At 45.2% G+C, this 27,056-nt stretch overlaps 1 protein-coding gene across 6 annotated transcripts; it reads left to right on the top strand.

Moving 5' to 3' along the window:
• Nucleotides 1-6,034: 6,034 nt before the first annotated feature.
• On the top strand, nt 6,035-26,673 carry mettl27 (methyltransferase like 27). 6 transcript variants are annotated; one of them, XM_041197872.1, is made up of 7 exons: nt 6,035-6,120; nt 6,273-6,358; nt 14,002-14,122; nt 15,040-15,168; nt 17,351-17,486; nt 22,574-22,666; nt 26,358-26,673. In XM_041197872.1, the coding sequence occupies exons 3-7, from the start codon at nt 14,003-14,005 to the stop codon at nt 26,582-26,584; spliced, it is 705 nt and encodes a 234-aa protein (XP_041053806.1). In that variant the 5' UTR covers nt 6,035-6,120; nt 6,273-6,358; nt 14,002; the 3' UTR covers nt 26,585-26,673. The 6 variants fall into 6 exon arrangements, with proteins under 6 accessions (XP_041053806.1, XP_041053807.1, XP_041053805.1 ...); XM_041197873.1 differs by lacking the exon at nt 6,273-6,358 and having other exon boundaries at nt 6,036-6,120; XM_041197871.1 differs by lacking the exons at nt 6,035-6,120; nt 6,273-6,358 and adding an exon at nt 6,656-6,719 and having other exon boundaries at nt 17,351-17,450.
• Nucleotides 26,674-27,056: the final 383 nt, after the last annotated feature.

The raw sequence follows: 27,056 nt of genomic DNA, 5'->3' as shown, positions 1-27,056 counted from the left end.
AAAGACCACCAAGCCACTAGGGTTTTTTTAATAAAACAAAATTGAACATTTATTAATACAAGAAAGATTGTAAGCTGTAAGCACACATATATGTCTACAAAATTACTACTATAAGAACTACAAAACTCCTCTAATTAATCTGACTCTCAGTTGCACCCCTGTTAAGGCAACAGTAAAATACATAGACTTAAACAAACCCCTGGCAAAGCACACCCTGGACAGTCATATTGAAAATGAGTTTCTTTCAGCTCTGAATCCTTGCAGACAGACTTGAGGCTTACAGGCTAGAGTCTTTAGATCTTAGAATCCCTCCTCCTTTTACTAACAGCCTTCTCTTCCTTTATAAATACTTTCCTCCTGAATGCAAATTCTCATTGTCACTAGGGTTTTTTAACTTTAAATCTTCTAACAATAAAATCTTTTCATAATACCCACTTTACTAGTAAGCTTTGAAAAATATAAACATTATTTCTGAGCTTCACCTGGTTAGGTGTAATATTTCACCCGCTCTTTCGAATGATCTACTTAAAGATGCAAATTTCCCTCTATACACCTCACCTATTCCTTGTTTATCTAATTACCAATTCAAACTTCTCTTCAATACATCAAAGCCTCTAGACTAGCTGGCTTTAATACAATTAAAGCACACACACATACACACACACATAGACAAAGACACCACTAACCTCTATTTTAAAATAATTTCCAATAACATTATAGACATACATTATTATATCTTCTTGATGTATCACTCCAGCTTGGTAGGCGATGGCAGTGGCGATCAGTGCCAATGTTGCACAGAAGAAATTGACCATCCAATGCAGATAGAGGACGAATGATCTCATCCATGCAGCCAGGCTATGGCAACCATCTCATCACTCTAAACTCTCACATTCACTGGCATCTCACTCACTGCCAGCTCATGGGACATCACCACCCATTCTCACACACAAACCCTCACATGTCCATCTGGCCTCACCCCCTCTGGAGACTGCCTCCTCAGCCCTTAACATCTTGAGGCCACTTGCACAGATCTAAATGTGCCCCACACACATCCTGAGTTATCCTCCTTCCCCAGTAAAGCCCTCGTCCTTCAGCCTCTCCCCTTCCCTGAGGCAACTTCTCCCCTTTCGTCGAGCAAGCTGTAGCCCTGCAGCAGTGAAAAGCCACCCACATATGGCTGATCTGGTAAGTAGAGTCCTGCTGCAAGACCCCCTAAAAGTAATGTGATGCTGTCTGCGAGGCCTGGCACTGATGGCTGCAAGTGCTAACTGAAACAAGATAGGCAAATAAACCTTGAAGTCCTGAGCGAAGTGCAGCCCGTCAGGTGCACGTCACTTACGTGCTGTTGTGAAACACGTCGGCATGTTTTCCCGTCGACGTGGGCAGACGATCCAGCGGTGGGGGTGGGGGGGAGACAATTCTTACAGGCTGGCCTAATAATCATATATGTATTACAATGAGGTTCCCAATGTCCGATGTCAGGAAACGTGGCCCACCATTGGCGGGCTGAGCGGACGATCGCAAACTGGTTTCACGCCTTCGTGAAACCGATCACGCCATATTGTCCACTCACGCCACCAAACACACCCGACACCAGCAAGCATGGAATATCCCAGCCGCAGTTTCTGATTATACTAATAGATTCTAAATACTAATTGGCTACAGTAAAACTTCAGGGAAATTTTAATCCAAACTCTTGCAGATAATTACACGGAGTATGTAAGTGTGAATATTATTCAAGGAGGTATAGAAACACTTGATCAGTCTCTCAGTATCCCTTGCAAGTTATGCTTTTTCAAAAGCTGTTCAGAAGCAGCCTGCAAACAGACATCTTGTGCAATATCTTCCCTCCTTTTCTCCAGCAAAGTTCGGGAGAAAGGTATGCCCAAGGTGCAAAACACCAGGGCCCATGGCCTCATGGGGGAGGGCCCCAGGGTCAAATTGCAGTTTTTGCTTTACTGGCAGGACCACCCTTTGCCAGGTGGCAGACAGCCATCTCCACAGGAAACACTGAATGCACATCCCGACTCTGAAACCTGGCCGCTGTCCCTAATTCGACAGCACTCCTACATGGCATCCTAGTTGACTGCTCCTTGGAAATCTACCTGACAGGTGGACCAGTGCCAGTGCATCCCTTCTCCTGAGCCTTGGCCAGCCCTTCTGCTGTGTGCAGAGCCCACAAGCAGCTCAGCTGAAGAGAATGCAGCACTGCAGCTGCCTTGGCCCAATGCTACAATGATGCAGATGGAGTGGGCAAATGAAAATTGCGTGGACACCATTTCGATCTGCATGGGTGCAGATAGGTCACAAATAATGACATCCCTCCCCCACTCTCAAGAAAACCACAATCCCATTTTAGCCCAGTTTGTTGGAGGAACAAAATTGAAAAGAATTGATCAGTTTGAAATTGCTGAAAGGAGAAAAATAAGCTTGAATTTCCAACAATGTGTAGATTAATTAGGGTCCGATGATGGGAAGAAGTTGAAAGCAAAAATTGCTTCATCATTTAAAAGTTATTTACAAAGTTTTAGCTTAGTTTTTAAAGTCAATTTTTTTATTATATTGTATTATAATATTTTATTATAAGGCTGTAAAATGCTGACAGTTGACATGTGTGTAAGTAATACATGTGTGTAAGTAATATTAACAAAAGTACTGGATAAAGCAGGAAAGGAGATGTCTTGAGTCTGGGAAACAAAAAGAACTTAAGCAGTTTCTGCACAAGCCATAGGAAAGGGTAGAAAGATCAGTCACATCCTTCTCAAAGCTTGTTGTTCAATGTTGCAGTTCAGGTAGAGTGGTTTCCAAGTCACCAGTGACTTGAACAGAGTCAGGACCTCAAAATGGTCCTGGCTTGCAATTATTTTCTAAGTCCAGGAGGAAAAAAACCCAGGCTGAAAGGCAGCCCCTTCCAGCCCACATTTTCGTATGAATTCTGCCAAGGCCAGCTCAGAGTGTGTGTCACAAGAGGCATATGCAATGTCAGTGTTAGTTAAAGCCAACCTCTTAGCTCAGCCCCGGTCTCCAGCCCTTTCCCTGGTGACCAGGACTTGGGGCCTAGTCTGTCTTCTAGCTCTGTTTCTTAAGCAAAAAGGCAAAAACTGTTTTATTAATTAGCTCTGCCACTTGGCATTTTTTAATGGTCATTTTTATGAATTTCTCACGTTTTAAAATTATCAATATATTGCCTTGACATTGATTTTTTTTTTCCCTCCACAATTCACCAGTGACTTACCTTAACTTTTTTTTAAATTCGTGTTTATCGTTGTGTCAAACCAGATCTCAGGCAGCTAATGCTGGGTTTCTTGCTGAGGGGAATGAGATGCTCACAAGAATTCTGATTGCTTTTTGGAGGGCTGGCAAAAGGGGTTATTTTTGGTAGAAATGGGAAGTGTTGGAAATGCTCAGCATGTCTGGAGGCAGGGAAACAAGGGTCAGTGACCTTTTGTCAGAACTAGTGCCAATTATGGACCTGAAGCCTTAACTCTGTATCTCTCTCTGCAAATGCTGCCTGGTCTGCTGAGTATTTCCAGCATTTTCCATTTATATTTCAGATTTCCAGCACCTGTAGTACTTTGCTGTCCTATCACATGCTCCACACTGGGCATTTGTAAGTGTGGTTAATTTCAATTTAAAATGAGAAAATACTTATCACTCAATACAAACTGTAATTTTTCTGTGAACAAAGCCCACATGTGTGATAGAAATAGCACATTATTGGAGGTAAATTGGTTTACTGGGACGTTTTGCTATTTTTAAACTTGGAAGTGGAACCAGGAGTCACGTGCCAAGAATATGTCCCTGTTAGTTCAAGATATTCTTATTTGTACATGGGATTGTTGTTTGTGGCGCTTGTGAGAGTCAAGTCTTTTGGATGTTTCTGTACCGATATTACATAGGGTCAGGTTCAAAGAAGTGGAGCTGGTTGCATAATATGAATGACCAAGTTTTGTGTAATTGTCTGACAAAGCTGTGGCTGTAAACTGTATCATACTGAAACCTGCGCTTTCAATGGGCTTTATAAGTAGAGGCATAGATTACAAAAGGCAAGAAGTTTTGCTGAACCTATATAAAACAGTTCGACCACACTGTGACTCTGGTTCTCAAATCTGGGCACCCAAAGGATGTAGGTCTTTGTATAGGGTTCGGAACAGATTTACTGGAATGGCTCTAGGGATGAGGGATTACAGAGAAGCTGGGGTTGCTCTCCTTACAGCCAAAGAGCCTGAGGGGATTTGATGGAGGTGTATAAAATTATGAAGGGTTTAGAAACTGTTCCCAAAGGTTGAAGGATCAATCATTAGAAGATCCAGATTTGACTTAATTTAAGTTGATTGGTGAAAGAACCAGAGGTGACGCAAGGAAAAACCTTTACACGAACCTTAGTGGTTAGGATTTGGAATGCACTCCCCTGATATTGTTGTCGATACAGATTCAAATTAGTGTTCAAAAGGAAATTGGATAAATCGTTGAGAAAAAAAATTAAGGGAAGGGGGGGCAATGGGAGTGGTAGGACTGACTGGATTTCTCTTCAAAAGAACTGGTGCAGACTCGATGGGCTGAATGCCACCTTATGTGCTGCTCTATTCCATTCTATAGGACCCAAAGTGCATTGCAAAGGCATTTGACAGAAGCTGTTGAGGATTAAAGGGGTGGGGTAAGAGGGCTGGAAACAGGGGAAGCATCAGGGCCCATGATTCCACCACCACCACCCCCCTCCCCCTCGGCCCTACTTCCAGCAAAATACAGAATCAAATGAGCGAGCTACCTTTATTGCCCGGTGTCTAGTCAAATAATATCTCAGAGATTATAGGATTACACAAAAGGTTTTTATGCTATAATCTCAAGATCACGTTATTGTTTAACTAAATATTGGGTAAGAAATTGGTATTGTTCATCATAGAGAATGCAGAACAGCTTCAGTCTGTCCACACAAGCATGACCCAGACCTCCCTGTCGCTTGCCAGTTCAACACTCCACCCTGCTCTCATGCCCACATGTCCGTCCTTGGCCTGCTGCATTGTTCCAGTGAAGCTCAACGCCAACTGGAGGAACAGCACCTCATCTTCCGACGAGGCACTTTACAGCCTTCCGGACTGAATATTGAGTTCAACAATTTTAGATCATGAATTCTCTCCTCCATCCCCACCCCCTTTCCGATCCCCCCTTTTTTCCCAATAATTTATGTAGATTTTTCTTTTCCTATCTATTTCCATTATTTTTAAATGTATTTCCATCCATTGTTTTATCTCTACCTTTCAGCCTATTTCAATCCCTTCTCTTCACCCCACCCCCATTAGGGCTATCTGTACCTTGCTTGTCCTGCTTTCTACCCTTAATTAGCACACGCCTTAGATAATATCACCACCTTCAACACCTCTTTGTCCTTTTGTCTATGACATCTTTTGGCATTACTCCACCTATCACTGGCCCTCTATCCAGCTCAACCCCTCCACCCGCCCCCCCGACCCCCCAAACCAGCTTATATTTCACCTCTTTTCTATTTTTACTTAATTCTGTTGAAGAGTCATACGGATTCGAAACGTTAACTGTGTTCCTCTCCGCAGATGCTGCCAGAACTGCTGAGTTTTTCCAGGTATTTTTATTTTTGTTTTGGCTTTCCAGCATCCGCAGTTTTTTGCTTTTATCATAGAGAATGCAATGTCCATTTACTGCAGCAACAAGTAATGTTGAGCCAAAGAGAATATTTATTTACACCCTTGAATTTAGCAACATTTAATCAGGTCATAACTAAACAAAGCATTTCAGATAAAACGTGTCGTGTAGGACACATGGCTATATCTATGTATGGGCCTTTTCCTGACTACGCAAACATAGAATTATCAGGCATGTCAATGGGTGTTGCAAACATTTCGTGTTAATTAGGATTGAAGGCTGCTTGGTACTTCCCCAATTTTTGTCCATTCCAAGGTGGCATCTTGAATCTCCACCGCTTCAAGCTTTTGTACACAACTTAGTGAGTGCTTTTAAATAAAGCCAAGTCACATGGCATCCCTAAATACACTCAACATGTCACTTCCTACAATAAAGTTGGGCAGACAACCCCTTATGAAGCTATGTCGACGAGCTGTTGTTCACTTGATCATCATTAAATAGGTAATCCTAAAGTTTACTCCAAAGAATCTGTGACAACCAAAGCCGCTGGTTCCAGCACTAGCTCTAATTCTCGGGGTTTTTTTTCCGTTAATATATCATTCACTCTAAAGACTTGGATGAATCTTGAATCTAACAGCCTTTCTCTCCTGCAGCTGGTAGGCCTATCTACTGTCACATTCTTCAGGAAAAGATAGCGGCTTTCCAAATGGATAAATAGAACGGCTGCTAAAAGACAAAGGTAATGGGACGGCCCCAATTTCGAGTTATTTCAAGATTGGGGGAGTTAGCAACATGTTTTATTTAGCAACATTTTCTCGATATATTTCTGTATTGAGAGCGATCTCATGGTAAGTCTTACCATTGGACGCAGTTAAGAAATCCTGGAATTGACAGCGGTGGAGAGTGCAGGCGCTTGTCGTGCATACGTTACTTTGAAGCTGAGCTTGCATCAAATGACTTTGTGAAGCAGACTCAAACTCACTTTACTTGCAGTGGTTATTAGAGATTTGTGACGGGTTGTTTTTTTTTCCCCCCTCAAGTGGTAGAATGCGGAAGTACACGGAATACACGAGTAGGGCTTTGATCATGAGTTTTTCCAGGTAATTCTGTTTTTGTTTTTGTTTTGCATTTCCAGCATCCGCAGTTTTTTTGTCTTTAGGGCTTTGATCCACTCTTTAAAACAACCGGCCATGGCGATCTGGAGCAGAGCAGGGTGGCTCGCTGGTGACGGTTAGGGTCGCGCGCCTGATCGCCAGGATTTGAAAGGCAGCGTGAGGGGCAAAGGTTTTCCGGAAAGATGAGGCCCCTTCCTGAGGAGAGAATAGGGGAGGGGAGGGGTGGGGGCGATTTCTGAGTAGGAAAGGGAGGCGGGGGCGATCCCTCAGCCAGAAAGGGGAAAGGGGGGGCGATCCCTCAGCCAGAAAGGGGAAAGGGGGGGGGCGATCCCTCAGCCAGAAAGGGGAAAGGGGGGGGGGGGCGATCCCTCAGCCAGAAAGGGGAAAGGGGGGGGGGGCGATCCCTCAGCCAGAAAGGGGAAAGGGGGGGCGATCCCTCAGCCAGAAAGAGGAAAGGGGGGGCGATCCCACAGCCAGAAAGGGGAAAGGGGGGGGGCGATCCCAGAAAGGGGAAGGGGGGGCGATCCCTCAGCCAGAAAGGGGAAAGGTGGGGGGGGCGATCCCTCAGCCAGAAAGGGGAAAGGGGGGGCGATCCCTCAGCCAGAAAGGGGAAAGGGGGGGGGGCGATCCCTCAGCCAGAAAGGGGAAAGGGGGGGCGATCCCTCAGCCAGAAAGGGGAAAGGGGGGGGGCAATTCCTCAGCCAGAAAGGGGAAGGTGGGTGTGGGTGGGAGGGGGATTCCTCAGCCAGAAAGGGGAAGAGGGGGCGATTCCTGAGCCAGAAAGGGAAGGGGGAGTGATTACTGAGCTAGAAAGGGGGGTGGGGGAGCGATTCCTCAGCTAGAAAGGGGAAGGGGGGGGGCAATTCCTCAGCCAGAAAGGGGAAGGTGGGTGAGGGGGGGCAATTCCTCAGCCAGAAAGGGGGGGGGTAGCAATTCCTCAGCCAGAAAGGGGAGGGGGGCGATTCCTGAGCGAGAAACGGGGGGGGGGTGGGCAATTCCTGAGTGAGAAAGGGAGGCTGGGCGATTCCAGAGCGAGAAGGGGGCTGATTACAGAGCGAGGAAGGGAGGAGGTGGTTCCTGAGTGAGAAAGTGAGGGTGGGGAGATTCCTGAGCGAGAAAAGGAATAGAGGTGTGGGTTGGCAGTTCCAGAATGAAAAAAGGAGAAGGGAGGAGGTGTTGGCGGTTCCTGAACAAAGAGAATGGGGGGAGGGAATGCCTGAGTAAGAGAATAGACAAGGTAATTCTTGAGTGAGAGAACCAGGGAGGGGGAATTCCTGAGTGAGAGAATGGGGGGTGGGGTGGGGGAAGGGGGGGAGCGATTCCTGAGTGAGAAAAGGAAGAGGGGGTGGGGTTTGGCAGTTCCTGCCTGAGAGAATGGGGGGGTAGTGGGGAGGGGGTGTGATCCCTTAGCGAGAAAGGGAGGGGCGATTCCTTAGTGAGAAGACGGGGGGGTGGAGGTTCTTGGTTCCTGAATGAGAAAATGGAGGGTGGGGTTAGCAGTTCCTGAATGAGGGGTGGGGTGGGGGGAGATTCCTGAGTGGGGAAGGGGGGGCGATTCATGAGTGAGAAATGGGTGGGGGTAATTCATGAGCGAAAAAGGGGAGGGGGTGATTCTTGAGTGAGGAAGGGGGAGGCAATTCCTGAGCGAGAAAATGGGATGGTTACTGAGTGACAAAATGAGGGGGGGATTCCTGAGTGAGAAAAGGAATAGGGGTTGTGGGTTGGCAGTTCCTGACTGAGAAAAGGAGGAGGGAGATGGGGTTGGCAGTTACTGAGCAAAGAGAATGGGGGTGGGGGGATTCCTGAGCAAAGAGAATGGGGGTGGGGGGATTCCTGAGCAAAGAGAATGGGGGTGGGGGAATTCCTAAGTGAAGAGAATGGGGTTGGGGGAATTACTAAGCGAGAGAATGGGGGAGAGGGAATTCCTAAGCAAGAGAATGGGAGGTGGGGGCAATTACTGAGCGAGAAAGGTGGGGTGATTCCTGAGCGAGAAAAGATGGAGGGGCTGGGGGCTGGCGGTTCCTGAGTGAGAAATGGAGGAGGGGTTAGGGTTTGGCAGTTCCTGAGTGAGAGAATGAGGAAGAGGAATTCCTGAGTGAGAGAATGGGGGAGGGGGAATTCCTGAGCAAGGGATTAGTGGGGGGGCAAAGGGGGTGATTCCTAAGCGAGAAGAGGGGGTGAGGGTTGGTGGTTCCTGGGCGAGAGAAGGGGGGGGTGGTGCAATTCCTGAGCAAGAGGATGGGGGGTGAGGTTTGGTGGTTCCTGAGCAAAAGAATAGGGGATGATTTCTGAACGAGAGAATGAGGGGTAGTGGGGGGTTGGGGTGCGATGCCTTAGTGAGAGGATGAGAGATGAGGTGGTGATTCCTGAGTGAGAGAATGGGGGGTGGGGTTTGGTGGTTCCTGAGCAAAAGAATAGGGGGTGATTCCTGAACGAGAGAATGAGGGGTAGTGGGCGGGGTGGGGGGTTGGGGTGCGATGCCTTAGTGAGAGAATGAGGGGTGAGGTGGTGATTCCTGAGTGAGAGAATGGGGGTTGGGGGTTGGCAGTTCCTGAGCAAGGGAAGAGGGTGGGTGGCCTGGTCTGGCCCTTCCTGAGCAGGAAAATCGGGGTAGCGGCAGGGTGGCCCTTACTGAGCAGGAGAATGGGCAGATAAGAGAGAGGCCCCCTCCTGAGTGGGAGAATGATGGGTGGGTGGGGGGAAGAGGCCCTTTACTGAGCAGGAGAATGTGGCAGCTGGGGATGGGCCCTTCCTGAGCGGTCAAATGGGGGGGGTGTGGAGGGGAGCGGGGGAAAGACTCCCTTAATGAGTGGGAAAATAATGGATGGGGGGGTGGGGCATAGAGAGAAGAGGCCCTTACTGAGCAAGAGCATAGTGAGGAAGGGAGGGAAAAGGCCCTGCTGAGTGGGTGAATATTGGAACATAGGAAGTAGGAACAGAAGTAAGCCATTTGGCTCCTCGAGCCTGCTCTGCCATTCAGCTAGTTCATGGCTGATTTTCTACCTCATCGCCATTTTCCTGCACTATCCCCATATCCCTTTATGTCTTTACTATCTAGAAATAAATCGATCTCTTTCTGGAACATGCTCAACGACTAAGCCTCCACAGCCCTCTGCGATAGAGAATTCCAAAGATTTACCATCCTTTGAGTGAAGAAATTCCTCCACATCTAAGTCCTAAATGGTTTACCCCTTATTATGAGACTATGCCCCTGGCTCTGGACCCACGTCCCAGCCAGGGGAAATGTCTTTTCTGCATCGAATTTGTGGAGCCCTGTAAGAATTTTGTGCTTAAATGACATCACCTTTAATTCTTCAAAACTCTAGAGAATACAGGCCCAGTCTCCTCAATCTCTCCTCATAGGATAATCCTGCCATTCCAGGAATCAGAACGTTAATTGCATTCCCTCTATGGCAAGTATATCCTTCCTTGGGTAAGGAGACTAAAACTGTACACAATACGCCAGATGTGATCTCACCAAAGCTCTTACTCCTTCCTCCTGTACTTAAATTCTCTTGCAATAAAGACGAACATACATTTGCCTTCCTGATTGCTTGATGCACCTGCATGCTAGCTTTCAGTAACTCATGAATAAGGACACCCTGGTCCCTTTGGACACCAATCATTCCGAATCTCTCCCCATTTAAGAAATACTTTGCATTTATGTTTTTTCTACCAAAGTGGATAGCTTCACGTTTTCACATTATATTCCATCTGCTATGCTCTTGCCCACTCAGTTAGCCTATCTAAATCCCCTTGAAGCCTCTTAGCATCCTTCTCATAGCTCACATTACTATCTAGTTTTGTGTCACCAACAAACTTGGAAATATTACACTTGGTCCCCACACCCAAATTATTGATATAGATTGCGAATAGCTAGGGCCCAAGTACTGATCCTTGTGGTATCCCACTAGCCGCAGCCTGCCAACCTGAGAATGACCTGTTTATTCCTACTCTGTTTTCTGTCCATTAACCAATTCTCAATGCACATCAGTATATTACCCCAATCCCGTGTGCTCTAATGTTGTTTACTAACATCTTGTGTGGGACCTTATCGAAAGCCTTCTGAAAATCCAAATACACCATGTCCACTGGTTCCTCATGTCTATTCTGCTAATTACATCTTCAAAAAATTCCAACAGATTTGTCAAATTCTGCCCAATCCTACTGTTATTTTCTAAGTGTTCAGTTATAACATGCTTTATAATAGATTCTAGCATTTTCCTTACTACTGATGTCAGGCTGACAGGTCTGTTGTTCCCTATTTTCTTTCTCCCTCCTTTCTTAAATATTGGGATTACATTTGCTACCTTCTAATCTGCAGGGATCATTCCAGAGTGTAGAATTTTAGAAGATGACCGCTAACACATTCACCATCTTTTCAGCCACCCCTATCAACACTCTCTAAGGTCCAAGAGATTTATCACTTTTCAGTCCCTTTAATTTCTCCAATTTTTTTTTACTAATACTAATTTCTTTCAGTTCCTTGTTCCTGCTAGTCCCTTGGTTCTCTAGTATTTCTAGGAGGGTTTTTTTGTATCTTCCTCTGAAGACAGACACAAAGTATTTGCTTAAATTCGCTATTTTCTTATTACCCATTATAAATTCTCCCATCACTGCTTATAATGGGCCCACATTTGTCTTTGCTAATCGTTTCCTTTTTACAGACCTATAGAAGCTTTTACAGTCCCATCTTACGTTTCTCGATAGAATGTGGGGGAGGGAGAAAGAGATGAGGCCCTTACTGAGTGGGAGAAAACAGGGTTGGGAGGAGAGAGAAAAGGCCCTTGCTGAGTGGGAGAGTTGGGAACGGTGATAGAGGAGAAGCCCTTACAGAGCAGGAGAAGGAGGGTGGAGAGAGAAGAGGCCATTACTGAACAGGAGAACGGGGAGGGGTGGGGTGGGGAAGAGAAAAGACACTTCCCAAACAGGAGAATGGGGCAGGGGGGAGACAGAAGAGGCCCTTACTGAGCAGGAGAATGGGTAGTGGGGGAGAGAGTAGACGCCCATACTGACCCATATGCAGCAAGACCTGGACAATATTCCAACTTGTGCTGATAAGTGTAAAGTAACATTTGTGTCACACGAGTATCAGATAATGACCATCTCAAACAAGACAGAATCTAACCATATGCGCTTAATGTTCAACTGCATTCCCATTGCTGAACTGCCCACCATCAACATCCTGGGGGTCACCATTCACCAGTAACTTATCTGGACCAGCCAAATAAATACTGTGGCTACAAGTACATGGAAATTTTGCAAAGACTAACTTACCTACTGAATCCCTGAAGCCTGTCCACCATCTACAAGGCACAAATCAAGCGTGTGGTGGAATACTTTCCACTTGCCTGGATGAGTGCAGATCCAACAACACTCAAGAAGTTTGACACATCCACAACAAAGCAGCCTGTTTGATGAGCACCCCAATGAGCACATTAGAAATTCACTCCCTCCACCACTGGTTTACAATAGCAGCAGTGTGTACTACCTACGAGATGCATTGCAGAAATTAGCCAATACTCCTTCAACAGCACCTTCAAACTTGCGACATCTACCACGTAGAAGAACAAAAGCAGCCAATGCAAGGGAACATCATCACCTGCAAGACCCCCTCAAGTCGCACACCATCCTGGAACTATATCATTGTTCTTTCACTGGCATTGGGTCAAAATTCTGGAACTACCTCTCTAACAGCACTCTGTGTGTACTTAAACCGCATGGACTTCAGCGGTTCAAGAAAGTAGCTCACACCCATATGTTCAAGGGCAATTAGGCATGGACAATGAATGCTGGATTTGCCATGGATACTTGCATTCCAAGAATGAATAAAAAAGCAATTCCCCAGGACGCAGTTATTACTTTTTATATGGGCCCTGGGCCATAGGAAATGACTGAACAGTGTTTAATATGCTTAAGGAATATTGGAGCTTTCACTCAAATTGGAATAGAAAGAGTAAACTGTAGGCTGAATCGCTTTTTCCATTTCATATTAATCTGATTTTTAGGAGTACTGTTAACTAGATAGGAGAGCTCTGAATGTATACCATTTGAAAGAGTTATAAATAATTAACAAATCTGCTATCGGTTTAAATTTCTTTTAAAAATTAATGGGTAGACTGTTGTCACATAAGCTGGGACATGTTTATGAATTTTAATTTAAAAAATTAATTAATAAACCCATCATAAAACCTCATCCCGCCTGTGGATGAGGTTTCATGAGAAATGCAAAGGCCGCCTGGGCTCTTCGCCTGCCTGCCAACCTTAAGGTTGGACTGCAGCCCTGACATTTGCTTTAATTAGTTTATTAATGGCCTTAACAGGACTTTGACAGTTTGGCGGGCATGCAGCCGACTCCGGTGTGCGCCTGCCGAACAGAAGATCAGAATGACCTGCAGTGACCGGTCACACGCCTGACATCGCCGCACGCCATTTTATGTGTCAGCATGCGGGGCCTGCCTCCGCACACTAACCAGAAGATTCTGTCCTATGTGATTTTCTCTTTCCAAGATAAGTTGTGTGCCAATAAAGTTTTGCCATTGGAAGTAATTAACTGCCTTCAACAAACTAAATATCTTGGCTCTAATATATCCATGGTGCTGTCCAACCAATGAATTTGTTCTCTTCCTTTCAGTTTTATTCATTCTGCTTATTAAGTCTTTGCCACTATGTTGTCAGTCGTTTTGTTTGCACATCCAGACTATCTTAAGTTGCATTTTGGTGATTCTATCCAGTATTACATTGTTCAATTCAGTTCCAATTCTTTCTGTATTGCATCATTTCTTGATATCTGCAGTTTTGAAATGCCTAGGATATGTCTTAAGTAGTCATTTTGCCATTAACAGTCTTTATTTTGCTGCAGTTTGATGAAATGCATAGAATTTGCTTCTTTTTAGTTTGCACTACAAAATTACTTATGTTCCAGATAGTATACATACATTTATCTGTTCGATTTATTTTCCATTTTATGGAGAAAATTGTGGTTTTGAGCCTTATTATTTGCTTTTAATGAATTTTGTTCATTTTGCTGCAAAGAATAAATGCTATTCATAAGTATAATTATTTAAAATGTAAAAATTACTAGGATTTGACTACTGCACAGTCTATTTCTCCATAAATTTCAGTGCAAAATGATCTGTATTTAACAGAATGAAACCGTGTCTACAGTGGATGCATAACTTAGTTTCAATGAAATTAAATTGCTGCTCAGTTTGTGAAAGGTCAAATGGATAAATTGTTTCAGAGCAGCTCTCTGTTTTATTTCCAGAATGGCAGCCAATCCAAGAACATTTGCAGATGCACAGAGAATGGTTTTCTCTTGTCATAAAGAGTCCACAGCTGAAGACAAAATGTCCTTTTATGATAGCTGGTCTGAACTCTATGAACAGGTAATGTAACAAGGGAACTGTATGGCTGATCAAGAAAGGGAATCATAAAAAACATAACAAATAGGGGCAGGACTTGGCCATTCAGCCCCTCGGGCCTTTTCATCATCCTCTAAAATCATGGGTAATCTTCTACCTCAGCTTCACCATCTCGTGCTATCCATTTATCCCTTGATTCCCTTTTACTCAATGACTGAGTATCCAAAGCTCTCTGTGATAGAGAATTATAAAGATTTATATTCTTTTCAGTGATAAAATTGCTCTTCATCTCAGTGCTAGTGGCCAAGCCCTTATTTTGAGACTTTGACCCATAGTTCTAAATTCTCCAGTTAGGGAAGCATACTCCAAGTATCTGCCCTATCAAGCTCCTTAAGAATTTTATATGTTTCAGTGAGATCACCTCTCATTCTTCTAAACTCTAGGGTCTATAGACATAGTTCACTCAATCATTCAGAGGACAATCCCCTCATCCCAGGAATTAGTCTGGTGAACTTTTGTTGCACTCCTCCGAAGGCAAGAGTATCCCTCCTTAGGTAAGGAGACGAAAACTGAATATGGTACTCCAGATGTGATCTCATCCTGTGTCAGGAAGAATAGTTACATGGATCTTTGAGTTTTATAAGATGCATGGCAGGATATAGAAAGTAAACCTGAAAAACGGAAAGCCTCAGCTCAGTGATATGAAGGATGAATTTTGGGCACAGAAAGATATATTCATAGAATGGAATCAGTGGAAATAATTTGCTAGGAAAGATGGTTGTGAACAGGACTCTACTCATTTAAGAAATGGGTAGCTGCCATAATGGGCAGATGGCAAAGTTTGTATTCTGAAGGGCTGAGGACATATAAACTGACTGCCTTCATCTGAATCTGTACAGTGTTGAAATTACTGGCTGCTTTTTCAATTGTTTCTGCTGCAGGATGTGATGTTTCTGGATTATCGTGCTCCTCTCTTGGCTGCAGAAAGCCTAGCAGCAGTACTGAATGAAGACCGTGACAAAGCACTGGTCCTGGACGTAGCCTGCGGAACAGGACTAGTCGCTGTACAGGTTGTTACATTGTCATTATTAGGGAGCAGTTCTGTAGTTCTTACCATATTTCGGGGTTTTTAAATGCTCCATTATATATTATCTGGTTGCTTCTGATATTCAATACAAGGTAACCCTGTAATATAGATCACAGGTTTTCAAACTGGGGCACTCGGATGATAGGAAGAGTCCCTGAGGCATCGGGTTTCTGACTTTGCACTTGTTGACTTATTAGCATACTAGCAGAGACCTGCAAACAGTTGCAGTAAAATTAGCATACTTAACCAATTACATCATTGCATCCATTCCTCCCTAGCCATCCCCATGTCATTCCATCCTTCCCCTGCCACCCATCTGATGCCAACCCCATCCCATACCATTCCATCTTTCCTGTAAAACATTTTTGGTCAAATTAGTATACTTGACTAATTCCATCTCACCCAGCCCTCCCATGCCCATTCTACCCTTTATATGCCTTTCCTTTCATGGTGTGTATATGTCTAACATGCCCTTGTCCTAATCTGCACATAGTCTCTTTTATCATCACCCCTGTGCTCATGCACATTGGCATCACCTCATCAAAGCATCGATTTCATAATTCTTATTTTCAAATCCTTCCATCACTTCTAGATTCCCTATCTCCATAAGCTCCTCCAGTCCTACAAGAATTCTGATTTCTTCCAACTCTGGCATCGCCGTTCCCTTTAGTCCAGCGTTAGCAGCTATGCCTCAAACATTATAAGCCCTAAATTCTGTAATTCCATCCCTGAACCTCTCTACCTCATTCTCCTCATTTAACACACTTTTAGTCACCCATTTTAATATCCCCTGATTTGTCTGATTGCGCTCCTTTGAAGCACGTTGGGACATTTTCGCTTGATAAAGCCACAATGCAAATGCAAGTTATTGTGCAATTATACTAACTATTATACTAATAATTCTTCAAGGAAAGCATTATTTTTGAGTGGCACAGTTTTTTCTGTTCCCAATGTGGTCTCCTCTACATTTTAAAAAATTTATTTTTATTTTCCCTCTTTCCCCAACCCACCCCAACAGGGCCATCTGCTACTTGTTTTTATGTTTTGATTTCACAGAGCGTTGACCCTTGTTCTGCTATTAACACATTCTGCTCTCTTATCTTTATGCCACTATCAGCACCTTCTTTAATCTTTAACACTATCTTCTTTAACACTAGCATTAACACTTCCTTTGTCCTGTGTCCATGATATCGTTGTCAAATTTCTCCTTAGCTCCCACCTATCCCTGACCTTCTGTTTTGTTCCACCTGCTCCAAGCCTTTTAAACAGTATAAAATCCATCACATTTCTACTTCTCTTTAGCTCTGAAGAAGAGTCATATGGACTTGAAACACTAACTCTGTTTCTCTCTCTAAAGATGCTGCCAGACCTGCTGAGCTTTTTCAGTGTTTTCTGCATCTGTAGCATTTTGCTTTTGCTTTCATTTAGTGGAGCACAATTTACACATTATAACGTGTAAAAATGAGAGCCGAGTTCTCTTGTACAAAAGTCGGGCATTTCACTTCTATGCTTCATGTCATTTTAAGACCTTCCATTTCAATTATGAGATTTTTACCGTTCCTCCATTAGAGATCATGCATAAAGCAACTTAATTACATTTATTTGCACTTCTGACCTGTTATATACAATATATGAGCTATTTCTTAACTGGCAGCTTCTTCATGTGTACTAGACAGAATAAGACTAATTATGAATTTTCTGATGTGATGCAGTGTGCAGAGGCACCAACACACACTGTCACTGAATAAAAGAGACAGATTTAACTTTCTCTGTTTTGACTAATGCCACTTTTGACTTTGCTCAATGAAAATAGGTTGCTGCATTTCCTACATTACAGCAGTGGCTACACTTCAAAAGTACTTACTTGGCTGTAAAACACTTTGGGAAATGAAGTCATGGAAGGTGCTATATAAATGCAACTTTTTTTCTATCAGGCAGCAGGATGTGCGTGTTGTGTTGAAGTGCCTGCACTAATAAGTACCTCACCTGTGCATTAATTGAAGAACTGCGGTGTACTGCAGGTCATTTGTGTCACAAAAAATCTGTTAAGTTGTAAACTGTGCTGTAGATCACATTACTAACTGGGTTTAGTGCAGGTTGTGTAACCAATTCCGAACGTGGCTGCTTCCTGCATACATCTGTTTTGCACCTCTATTTTTGTCTAGCTGCAGAGACTTGGATTTCGTAACTTGCATGGAGTGGATGGCAGTGAAGGAATGTTGGAATTAGCACGCTCTAAATCAGTGTACCAAACACTCCACAAATGTATGTTGCATGCAGAGTCACTTCCAGCTTCTTCAGGTAACTGAACAGCTGAAGCCACATTTATCTTTCTAAGACCAACAATTACTTTGATCTTTGTTTTTCTAAGAAGTCTGATCTACTATTTTATGATTGAATCATTGCCTAAATTAAATACATTGTCATTTTGTAGTGTTTTAGAGACATGAGGCAGAATTTTGCCCTTGTCAGGCAGGCTCAGCGGGGGCGAGTGGGAGTGTCCGCAAAACGGACCACCGCCCACAATCGGGCTGCGACTGCGATTTCACACTGGTGGGCCAATTAGGGCTCGCCACGCATGAACGCCAGCTGCAGAATGTTCAAGAAGGGGATTGTCGGCCACCGAATCCAATGGCGATCCGGCAGCCGGTTCAAAAGTGGCTCAGGCAACCCCGGGGAGATTGCCCATGCAGAGTTGCTGCAAGGACATGGCTGCAAATGCAGATGTAGACATCAGGTGGGAGGTGAAGTCGGCTAGGCACTCAGCCCCCAGTTTTTCAGATGAGTGCCTCACTGGAGATCGTGGCTGCCAGGAGGGACACCCTTGTCCCTAGACATGGGAGGGGGAGGCCATTGCACCTCACAAAGAGGGCATGGAAGTAATTAGCAGCCTGATTGAGCAGCCACAATGTGGTGTGACACACCTGGGTGCAGTGCCATAAGATGCGCTCAGGATGGGCGAGTTGAAGCATTTTGAGATGGCCGTCTCCCTGTGGAGCTCAGGAGTGTTAAAGTCTGAGTGTCAACAGACAATGGCACCGGAGCTGGCCAAGGGGGAGAGCCCTGGCTGCTTTGACTGACTGCATTACCGCTTGAGGGCCATGACTCGGATGTGCCCTGCAAAGTGCTTCTCAGGTGGGGCTGGTCAGGCCGCAATGGCGCTGCAGATGGAGAGTGGACTAATCAGTGCTCCTCTGTCCTTTTAGGAGAAGACATCCCATAACAATATTGAGAGGTCAAGGATTGATGGAGGACCCCCACACCACCTCACCCTCTCCAGATACAAGCTGGACACCTTGGAACTCGAGTGGCGCCATGCACCTTGGTCAACCGGCTGTAGAGAGGCTGGGGTGTCAGGCTAAGCTAAGGTAAGAGTGCATTGCACTGAGTGGAGAGTTTCAGTTGGTGCAAAGAGTCTTGTGTAGTCCCATCATTGAGGGAAGCCTCCAGACTGGATTCCCCATTGATCACTGAAAGATGATGGCACCATGATGCAGATCTCCATTGCCTCACCAGGGTGCCTGGTATGCACAGTGACAGTGTGATGACTTTAACTAATGACATGTCCTTGTTCTCCCTTAGATCTGCTACCAAGCAGCCAATCTCAGGATCTCCAGGAGCTACTCCTGACACCAGAGGACCATCAGGCTCCAGAAGCACCTGTGTCACACCCGCTCTCTGAAGCAGGCACCAATGCAGATACCAGCGCCTCGGAGGGCGTAGATCAGCATCTATTAAGTCGGTGCACATTGGTGAGAGGGCACTTCACACTCGCTTGAGGTATAGATGGAGGCAGAGAGTGCCCAGGGCGCCGGCAGTCAGAGGACTGCTGGAGACCAGGATGATACTCAATCAAAGGCTGATGATGAGCCTCTGGACTTGTCCATTAGGCATCAGATGCTGGAGGTCCAGCGGGGTGTGCGGGAGGATCTGGCAGAGATCCACGAGGGTATGCATGCCATGGTCTCTGTTGTGGAGGAGTCCCTGCTGAGCATGAGCACTGTGTTGACCCTCACGGCCGAGCGCACTGCCTCCTCCATTGAGAGAGTGGTGACTCTCATGGAGAGATTGCTCCTGGAACAGAATCAGGGATTCCTGGAGATGCGCTTGCACCTGCAAGCCCTCACACAGGCACTGACCTCAGGTGGTCAGTATCTGTGTGTGAGATGGATGAGGCACTCAGTATCCCATCTAGCTGTCCATCCAACAATGGCGAGCAGGGAGGTCCATGGTGACCTGACGTCAGTGTACGAGCTCCCTGTCATCTCTACGGGCTCCTGTCAGGGCGCGCTGGATGAGGGCAGCAACCACTCTGCCAGTGACTGTGGTATCTGATGAGGCTGCAGCAACTGGGGAGATGCCAGCTGTGGCACTGGCCACTCTCTCCCAGTCGAGGCCAGTAGAGGCTTCACTGGCGAGGGAACGACTGCCAAGGTCATCAAGGCCAACAGAACACCAGAGTCAGCAGGCTGTCTCCAATGCCGGTGCTAGCGAGGGAAGAGCACCTAGACATAGCATCCCTAAATGTAAGTTTAAAGCACCATAAGTGGAAGAGGGACTGGTCATGGGTGATCTTTTGTTCTCCAATTCTTTTTTTCTTTTTTTAATGGTGACCATCAACAACTGATATTGTTCTGTTCATAATCTGTAAGTGCCAACATTTGCTTTTGTGTTATTGGCCTGAGTATGCTTCATTTGCTTTGTAGGTGCAGGGTACGCCAGTATGTAATGCTATACATGGGTGGCTCAAAACTTTATTGCACAGGCACTGAGTGTATCTTGGGGGTAAAGGAAAGGATCATTTCTGAGATCCAGCATGGTGGCGTCAGCCCTGGCATGAGGCAGTAGCGCTTATTTGGCAGCCTAGCTGAAGGAGCATTGGATCAAGGTGTCCCTGCCTCTCTGGAGGTTACTGAGGTGTGGCTCCACACCCTCAGCGTTCTCCTCACCATGATCCTCTTCTGACTTTCTACTGGATTCATCAGCTGTGGCCTGTGGAGCTGCGTCAAGATCCTCTTCCTCCAATGGGTCCCCCCTTGCCAGTGCCAGATTGTAGAGGGCACAACACGCAACCATTATCAGTGACACCCGCTCTGGGGGTATTGCAGTGCTCCCCTGAACGGTCCAGGCATCGGAAGCGCATCTTCAGAAGACCTATGGTTCTCTCTACCACCGCCCTTGTGGAGGCGTGGCTCTGCTGCTCTGCCTGTGTTCTTGGGTGGCAGAAAGGTGTCGTGAGCCACCTTTTCAAGGGATAGCCCTTGTCACCCAGGAGCCATCCATCCAGTTGAGCTGGAGCACTGAAGAGCCTCGGCACATGGGAGTGTATGAGGATATACGCGTCATGGGAGCTGCCAGGGTACCTTGCATAGAATTGCATAATCTCCATCTTGTGGTCACACTCTATCTGCACATTCATGGAGTGGAATCCCTTCCTGTTAGTGAGCGCACCCAACTGACCTGCTGGCGCCTTGATGGCCACATGTGTGCAGTTGATGGCACCCTGGATGTGGGGGAACCCAGCAATCACTGCAAAGCCTCTGGCTCGCTCAGCCTGGCCGGCCTCATCCATGCGGAAATGAAGGAAAGTCAATACCCACCTGAAAAGAGCTTCTGTCACCAGCTTGATGCAACTGTGGACAGCTGATTGAGACACTCCACACAGATTCCCCCTTGAGCCCTGAAAAGAGTTGCTGGCATAGAAATTGAGGGACGCTGCCCATTCGCACAGTTGGAGCTGATCTCAGATCCGATCATCTGACAAATGGAGGCCACTGAGAGCCGGAGCCTCCTTCAGCATTGCACCTCAGATATATTGTGGTAGCTGCATTGCCGCCTATAACCCTGGTAGCAGGATAGTGGTGTCTTCTGCGACCCCTTCCGCCTTGGACTACCTGCTAGCCCTGCGCTTTTTGTGTCTGCCCCTCTCCTCCCACAAGTTCTTCCCCTGGAAGCTGCATTGGGACACCTGGCCTCCAGTCCCTTCTGTCCCTCTCTTCCTCCTCAGAGGAGGTGCCTCCAGCAGAGGCCACAGTCAACATTACCAGGGTAACAGAGGCTGCCTAATACCTGGAAGTGTCCACATGGTCAAAATCCTCAGGGGGCCTTGGAGACATCAATGAGTCCTGAAATGAAGCCTGGAAATGCTAAGAATGAACAGAGATGAAGCTGCCAAGTATTGATAAGCTACCAGCAGCAAACTATCTCCAAAATTCCTCACTACTCACAGTGACAATGTTGCTGACCCTTTTCATCCCGCCCATGGATGAGGTTTTGCAAATCGTGGGCTGCCTGCCTGTTTTACCCACGTGACAAGCAAAAAATCACACGAGCAACATTAAATTGGCATCAATTGGGTTCTTAAGGATCTTAGCTGGCCTCTTAATTAATGGCAAGCGCGACTCCAACTCCTGCGCATGCCTGCTAACCGAAATATTGCTCAAGTGCGCGATGATGTCAGGATGCTTGTCCGACATCATCGTGCATCATTTTACATTCATTCGGGTCGGGCGCATGCCAGCCCGATGAGCAGTAAATTCTGCCCAAGATCTTATTGAATAGAGGAACAGGCTCAAAGGGCCGAATGGCCTACTTCTATTTCTTATGTTCTTTGTTCAAGGCATGAAACAGAGTAGAATGATCATTATCAACACTCACTGGTTCAAAATGTCACCGATTTGATTCCTAGTCTGTCCAAGGCAGCAGTTGGAGTGCTTCAGTTAACTTTGTCATTAAACTATGGAATCTGAACAGTATAGCCATGTTATTGTCAGGTGACATTAGATTTGGCTCCTTATGTTGTCTTCTGTGGTCAAGCAGCTGACCCAAACTTGTTCCCTAAGGTTACACATGAAGATTAGCCACTTGGTTGAGGTACAAGTCAAGTCTGAGTCCAGATCACTTATAACAGCCACATTTGGTGGCTGGTATAACCGAGTACCATTTAAAATTGTTTCAATTACATTTGCCAATCAGAAGACATTAGAATGGTGATACTGCTAAGATCAAGTCAGTTAATAATGACAACCTCACTTATTATTAAGAACCATCGACTGTATGAAGGAGTTAAGAAAGTGAAAGAAAATATGAATTGGATTTGTGATGACACTCAATAGTTCAGTCCAACAATGAGAAATCTCATTGAAATAATGGACATAAAGTATGGTTTCTTTTAATAATCCATTCACAAGGGAGTGTGAAAAACTTACAATATGAAGTTCTTATTACATCATAAATGCCCCCCAGTGTGCTACCCAGCACTCCGACTTTAATTTCTAATGCAAAACTAGTTTTCTCACATCAGGAAGGAAATTATTTCCTCGCTAGTGCAAAGCCAAATTTTACAGAAATTAATCTGGATTTATCTTTTTTCTTAAATTCTGTTTCAGGCAGTTATGATGTTGCTGTGATTGTTGGGGCATTAAGTGAAGGGCAGGTGCCATATACCATCCTTCCTGAACTCCATCGAGTTACCAAGCCAGGTAAGAAAATTTCAGGTCCTTTGCTAAAACCAAAGAGTTTATCTTTATCTTCTATTAGACTAAGTTGGGATTGGCCAAGTAAAGAGGAGTGGCAAGATATGACACAGTTTTCTCTTTATTTTCTGGGGTGCTTAGCATCACACTGATTTTTTACATTAAGCTGCCATAAACTAGATATTCAAGCTATGTGCTGGTAAGATTCTGTTACAGTCACTGTAAAGCTAATCTAGACCTGACCTGTGCTTTGAGCATATTAACATTCAACATTCAGCAGATATTCGACTTACCTTGGACTGAGTTGCCAGTTGCTAACAGGCCACTGAGCAGACAGTAGGTATTGATAGTTTGGTCACTAACTACAATCCTAAGTAATGAACCAATGTTACCAAGGTTACTAGCCATAGTGCTGAGCAGACATCAACCCTCAAAATCATAGTGCTTGCATTTAGATGTTAGTCTTAAAATACCATGCTCATCAGAGAAGAAATGGATGCGGTGTCTGGTGACCTAGAGTGTGGAGCTAATTGAGGAGAATTATGAATGATAGCTAGCCACTGGGCACAATGCTGAGGTACCAAGCTGATGTGAGTAAATCAGTTTGATTCAGCTTCCGGCAAAGGTATCTGTCTGAAGACGAGACTGAGGAGATATTTGGGATAGCATGTTTATCTTTTTAACCCAGAAGCCCAATTTTTGCCTCATTACTCCTCTGCCTTTCTAATTTCTGCTGTCCCAAGCTTGAATCCCCTTTGAATAAACTTTACCCATGTGCATCTTGCAGTTCCCTGAAGGGCCCATAGAGGAACCCATTGCTTCTCCTTGCAAGTAGTATCCCCAACTGCCTTAATCTCCCATATAATGAACCTTCCTACTCTGCATGACTCCTGGGAGCTAACCTCACCAACTTCATTCCCATCTTGCTCACCTGAGCAACTGTTATGATCCCAGCTGATGTTACTACCGGACAAGTCAGATATCTGGCTTGATAGATCCTAACTCTTATTTTCCATTTAGAAACATGGAGGGCAGCTACTGAACAGTCACAGGAGTCAGTGATGAACTTTTAACCAAGAATAAAACATTTATTAAACAAGAAAAAATGAACTGTATTACAATACTCCTTCACCCACAACTATACCTTTATAGATATATACAGATTTGTAACGATAACACAAATTACAAAAGCTATCGTATACTCTAATGTTCATAGTAAGTACACAGCCCATGTAAACCAGTGATGGGCAACCTAGGCTAGTGAGTGGGCTGCATGTGTGGCCCTCCTTTATCTCAGTGGGCTGCAAGACTGAAATCGGGTATGTGCATTAACCATGACCCCAGGAATAAGAATTTGTGGGGCGGTCCGATTGAACCTTTTTTTTATTTGTTCATGGATGTGGGTGTTGCTGGCTAGGCCAGCATTTATTTCCTATCCCTAGTTGTCCTTGTTCAGAGTGAACTTAAGAGTCAACCACATTGCTGTGGGTCTGGAGTCAAGTGTAGGCCAGGATGGCAAATTTCCTTCCCTAAAGGACACAAGTGAACCAGGTGGGTTTTTATGACAATTGTCAATGGTTTCATGGACATCAATAGACTTTTAATTCCAGATTTTTATTTAATTCAATTTCACCATCTGCCATGGTGGGATTCGAACCCGTGTCTCCAGAGCATTACCCTGAGTCTCTAGAATGCTAGTCCAGTGACAATAACACTATGCCACCACCTCCCCAGGCAGCACTTTAGGACGCAGAGGGAGCGCACGGTTCTCACAGCCAATGTTATGTGCAGTCAGCACGAACCTCACTTCACGTGCCCTTGGTTTGCATGTATATCACTTTAGTAATACCAGGACAGAAACCAGTGGTATCTGGCAGCCCTGCGCATGTGCAGTGGTCAACAAAATGTCTAGTGAGCTGCACTCAGAACCCTGATGGGTCGCATGTGGCCCGCAGGCTGCAGGTTGCCCACCACTGATATAAACCAATAGGCGACCTGTGGTCAGACACATCAGACTCTAAAACCAAGTGACAGATGCCACCCCAAGCAGATGCTATAGATCTTTCATCAACTCCCTCCAGATGCTAGTCATACCTTGAGTCAACCGGTCTCACGGAACTCCGGCTTTTTCCCGAGGGTTTCCAATCTCAACGCTCAAAAGAATTCACTATGGAATCTTCTCTCAAACAACATTTTCACTTGGTCATCTTTCAAAAGGAATCACCTGCATGGTTTCAACCTCTCCTTCTGATGTTCCTTTCCCCTGGATCGCTACATGCATTCAAACTTCGCCTTCCATGCATTCTCTCGCAGATACTCAGCCATGCCAACAGAACACCATTGCTTCACAGGCCTGTAGTAAAGAGTCACCAACCTTTGGCTGTTTCCTCAGATCTTCTGGCTTCTCACAAGCCTATTTTGCTTTAATATTGTTTCCTGCAGCTTTCTCTCTTTAATTTGGAGCCTTCTCCTTACTTTAACTTCACTGAACAGGACCTCGTTCGGATTTCTTTTCTTCTGCCTTGACTTCACTGCCTTCCTGGGACCTTTCTCCTGTTCCACTCCCTGGTTTTGGGACTTTTCCATTCATTCTTTGGAACCTGCTTCCTGCAGTTCCCTCTCCTGTGAACATCTAGCTTCCAACTGAACCCCCTGTTGCTAGCCACGGAAGGCCTCGAGGGTGCCAGCAGACACCGTGTGCTCCCTCTCCAGGGACACCTGACCATGAACGTAGCCACGGAAGAGGGGCAGACAGTCGGGTTGGACGACGCCCTCGATCACCCGCTGCCTGGACTTGTTAATGGCTCACTTGGCCAGGCCCAGGAGCAGATTCACGAGGAGGTCCTCCTCCCTCCTGCCCCCCCTCCACACCGGGTGCCCGTAGATCAGGAGCGTGGGGCTGAAGTGCAGACAAAACAATAATAAAAGGTTTTGTAAATAACTGAAAAGGGAGTGCAGCCTACAATATCCACGGACTCCACAAGACTGCTAAAAGGGCAGATATCTTGGGAGTCTGTGCGTTAGAATGTAGGTATACAAACAAACCCTGCCCACCCCCCTCCCCCACTCCCCTCCCTGCCTCAGAGTTGCAGGCATCAGTTTAAAGTGAAACTAAAACTTAGGCTCCCTTAACACACATATACAGAAATATAAATTAAACTTAAAACGTGTTCCTAACACCCACAAATACAAATATTATTTACTTAAAACCACCTCTTTTTCCCAACACAACTGTCACACCTTTTTGACCATGTCAATGATCAACGGTCACCGTGTTATGCCTCTTGAATTTTTTTGCAAATATGGGTTCATTCATGAACTAGATCATGATCATTCGTTACATCATTGTAGTGGACTGTGTGGCCATCCAGCCTTTGACTGAAACTTGAACTTGTGACATCTTGTCCCTTACTGTAGTCTCCCCATATTGGCATACTTTGCACCACCTGTTCCACCAAAATCACTAAGCCATCAGGAAGCCTACTGTTTCAAAACACTTTCCAATCTGTACTTTTTCAATCTTAGAATGTTTGTTTCTGTTTTCACATTTGTGCATGCTTTAATGCTGATTAATGAATGCTTTGAAGAAAATCAGGAAGAATTTTTTCAGGGCCACTTGGGACTGCTAAATTACTTGAACAGTAACTTTACAGAACGTTGTGACAGGCTGAGAATATAACTTTGTTCTCTTCTTCAGGAGGCTTTGTGTGCATGACCACCCGAACCAACACCTCAAACCAACTCTACAAGAAACAGCTGCAGGCTGTAATAGAGAAAATGGAGCAGAAAGGGTTATGGGAAAGAGTTGGAGTGCAAGAAATAGAACATTGGGAAAAATCAACATCTGTACATGAAGATGAACAAGATTCTAAGTACATCTCTGGGATAATTTATATGTACCGAAAATCAATGTGTCAGGATTAAAATGACAACCGAGAATTATTAAAACAAATCTTCATCAAGATTCTGTTGGCACTAAATTGGTCTGCAATAAAAGTTTAAATTTCATTGCATTGGCAGGCTGATGGAAAACTACTATTCTAATGTAAGCAATGTTTTTAAATTGGAATGGGAAGTTAAAAAACTTTGTTTTTACTCAGTCATGGCATGGCTAGGCCTGCATTTATTGCCCATCCCTAATTCCCTTGAGAATGTGGTGGTGACCAGCCTTGAACAGCTGCAGTCCATGTCGTGTAGATACTCACAGTGCTGTGAGGAAGGGAGTTCCAGGATTTTGACCCAGTGACAGTGAAGGAATGGCGATATGTTTCCAAGTCAGGATGGTCTGTGGCTTGGAGGAAAGCTTCCAGGTGGTGGCGTTCCCATGCATCTGCTGCCCTTGTCCTTGTAGGTAGTAGAGGTCATAGATTTGGAAGGTGCTGTCTGAGAAGCCTTG

The sequence above is a fragment of the Carcharodon carcharias genome, chromosome 10 (genome assembly GCF_017639515.1).
Source record: "Carcharodon carcharias isolate sCarCar2 chromosome 10, sCarCar2.pri, whole genome shotgun sequence".
NCBI classification, from domain to species: domain Eukaryota; kingdom Metazoa; phylum Chordata; class Chondrichthyes; order Lamniformes; family Lamnidae; genus Carcharodon; species Carcharodon carcharias.
Note: the sequence above shows the minus strand (reverse complement) of the source record. Positions and strands in the feature narration are given on the sequence as shown.

Excerpts from the sequence above, each read along its gene's own strand:
- mettl27 (XM_041197870.1), top strand. The coding sequence starts at position 6,667 with ATGCGGAAGTACACGGAATACACGAGTAGGGCTTTGATCATGAGTTTT. Across the intron at positions 6,720-14,001 it reads TTGATCATGAGTTTTTCCAG|AATGGCAGCCAATCCAAGAA; the intron begins GTAATTCTGTTT and ends TTTTATTTCCAG. Across the intron at positions 14,123-15,039 it reads GGTCTGAACTCTATGAACAG|GATGTGATGTTTCTGGATTA; the intron begins GTAATGTAACAA and ends TTTCTGCTGCAG.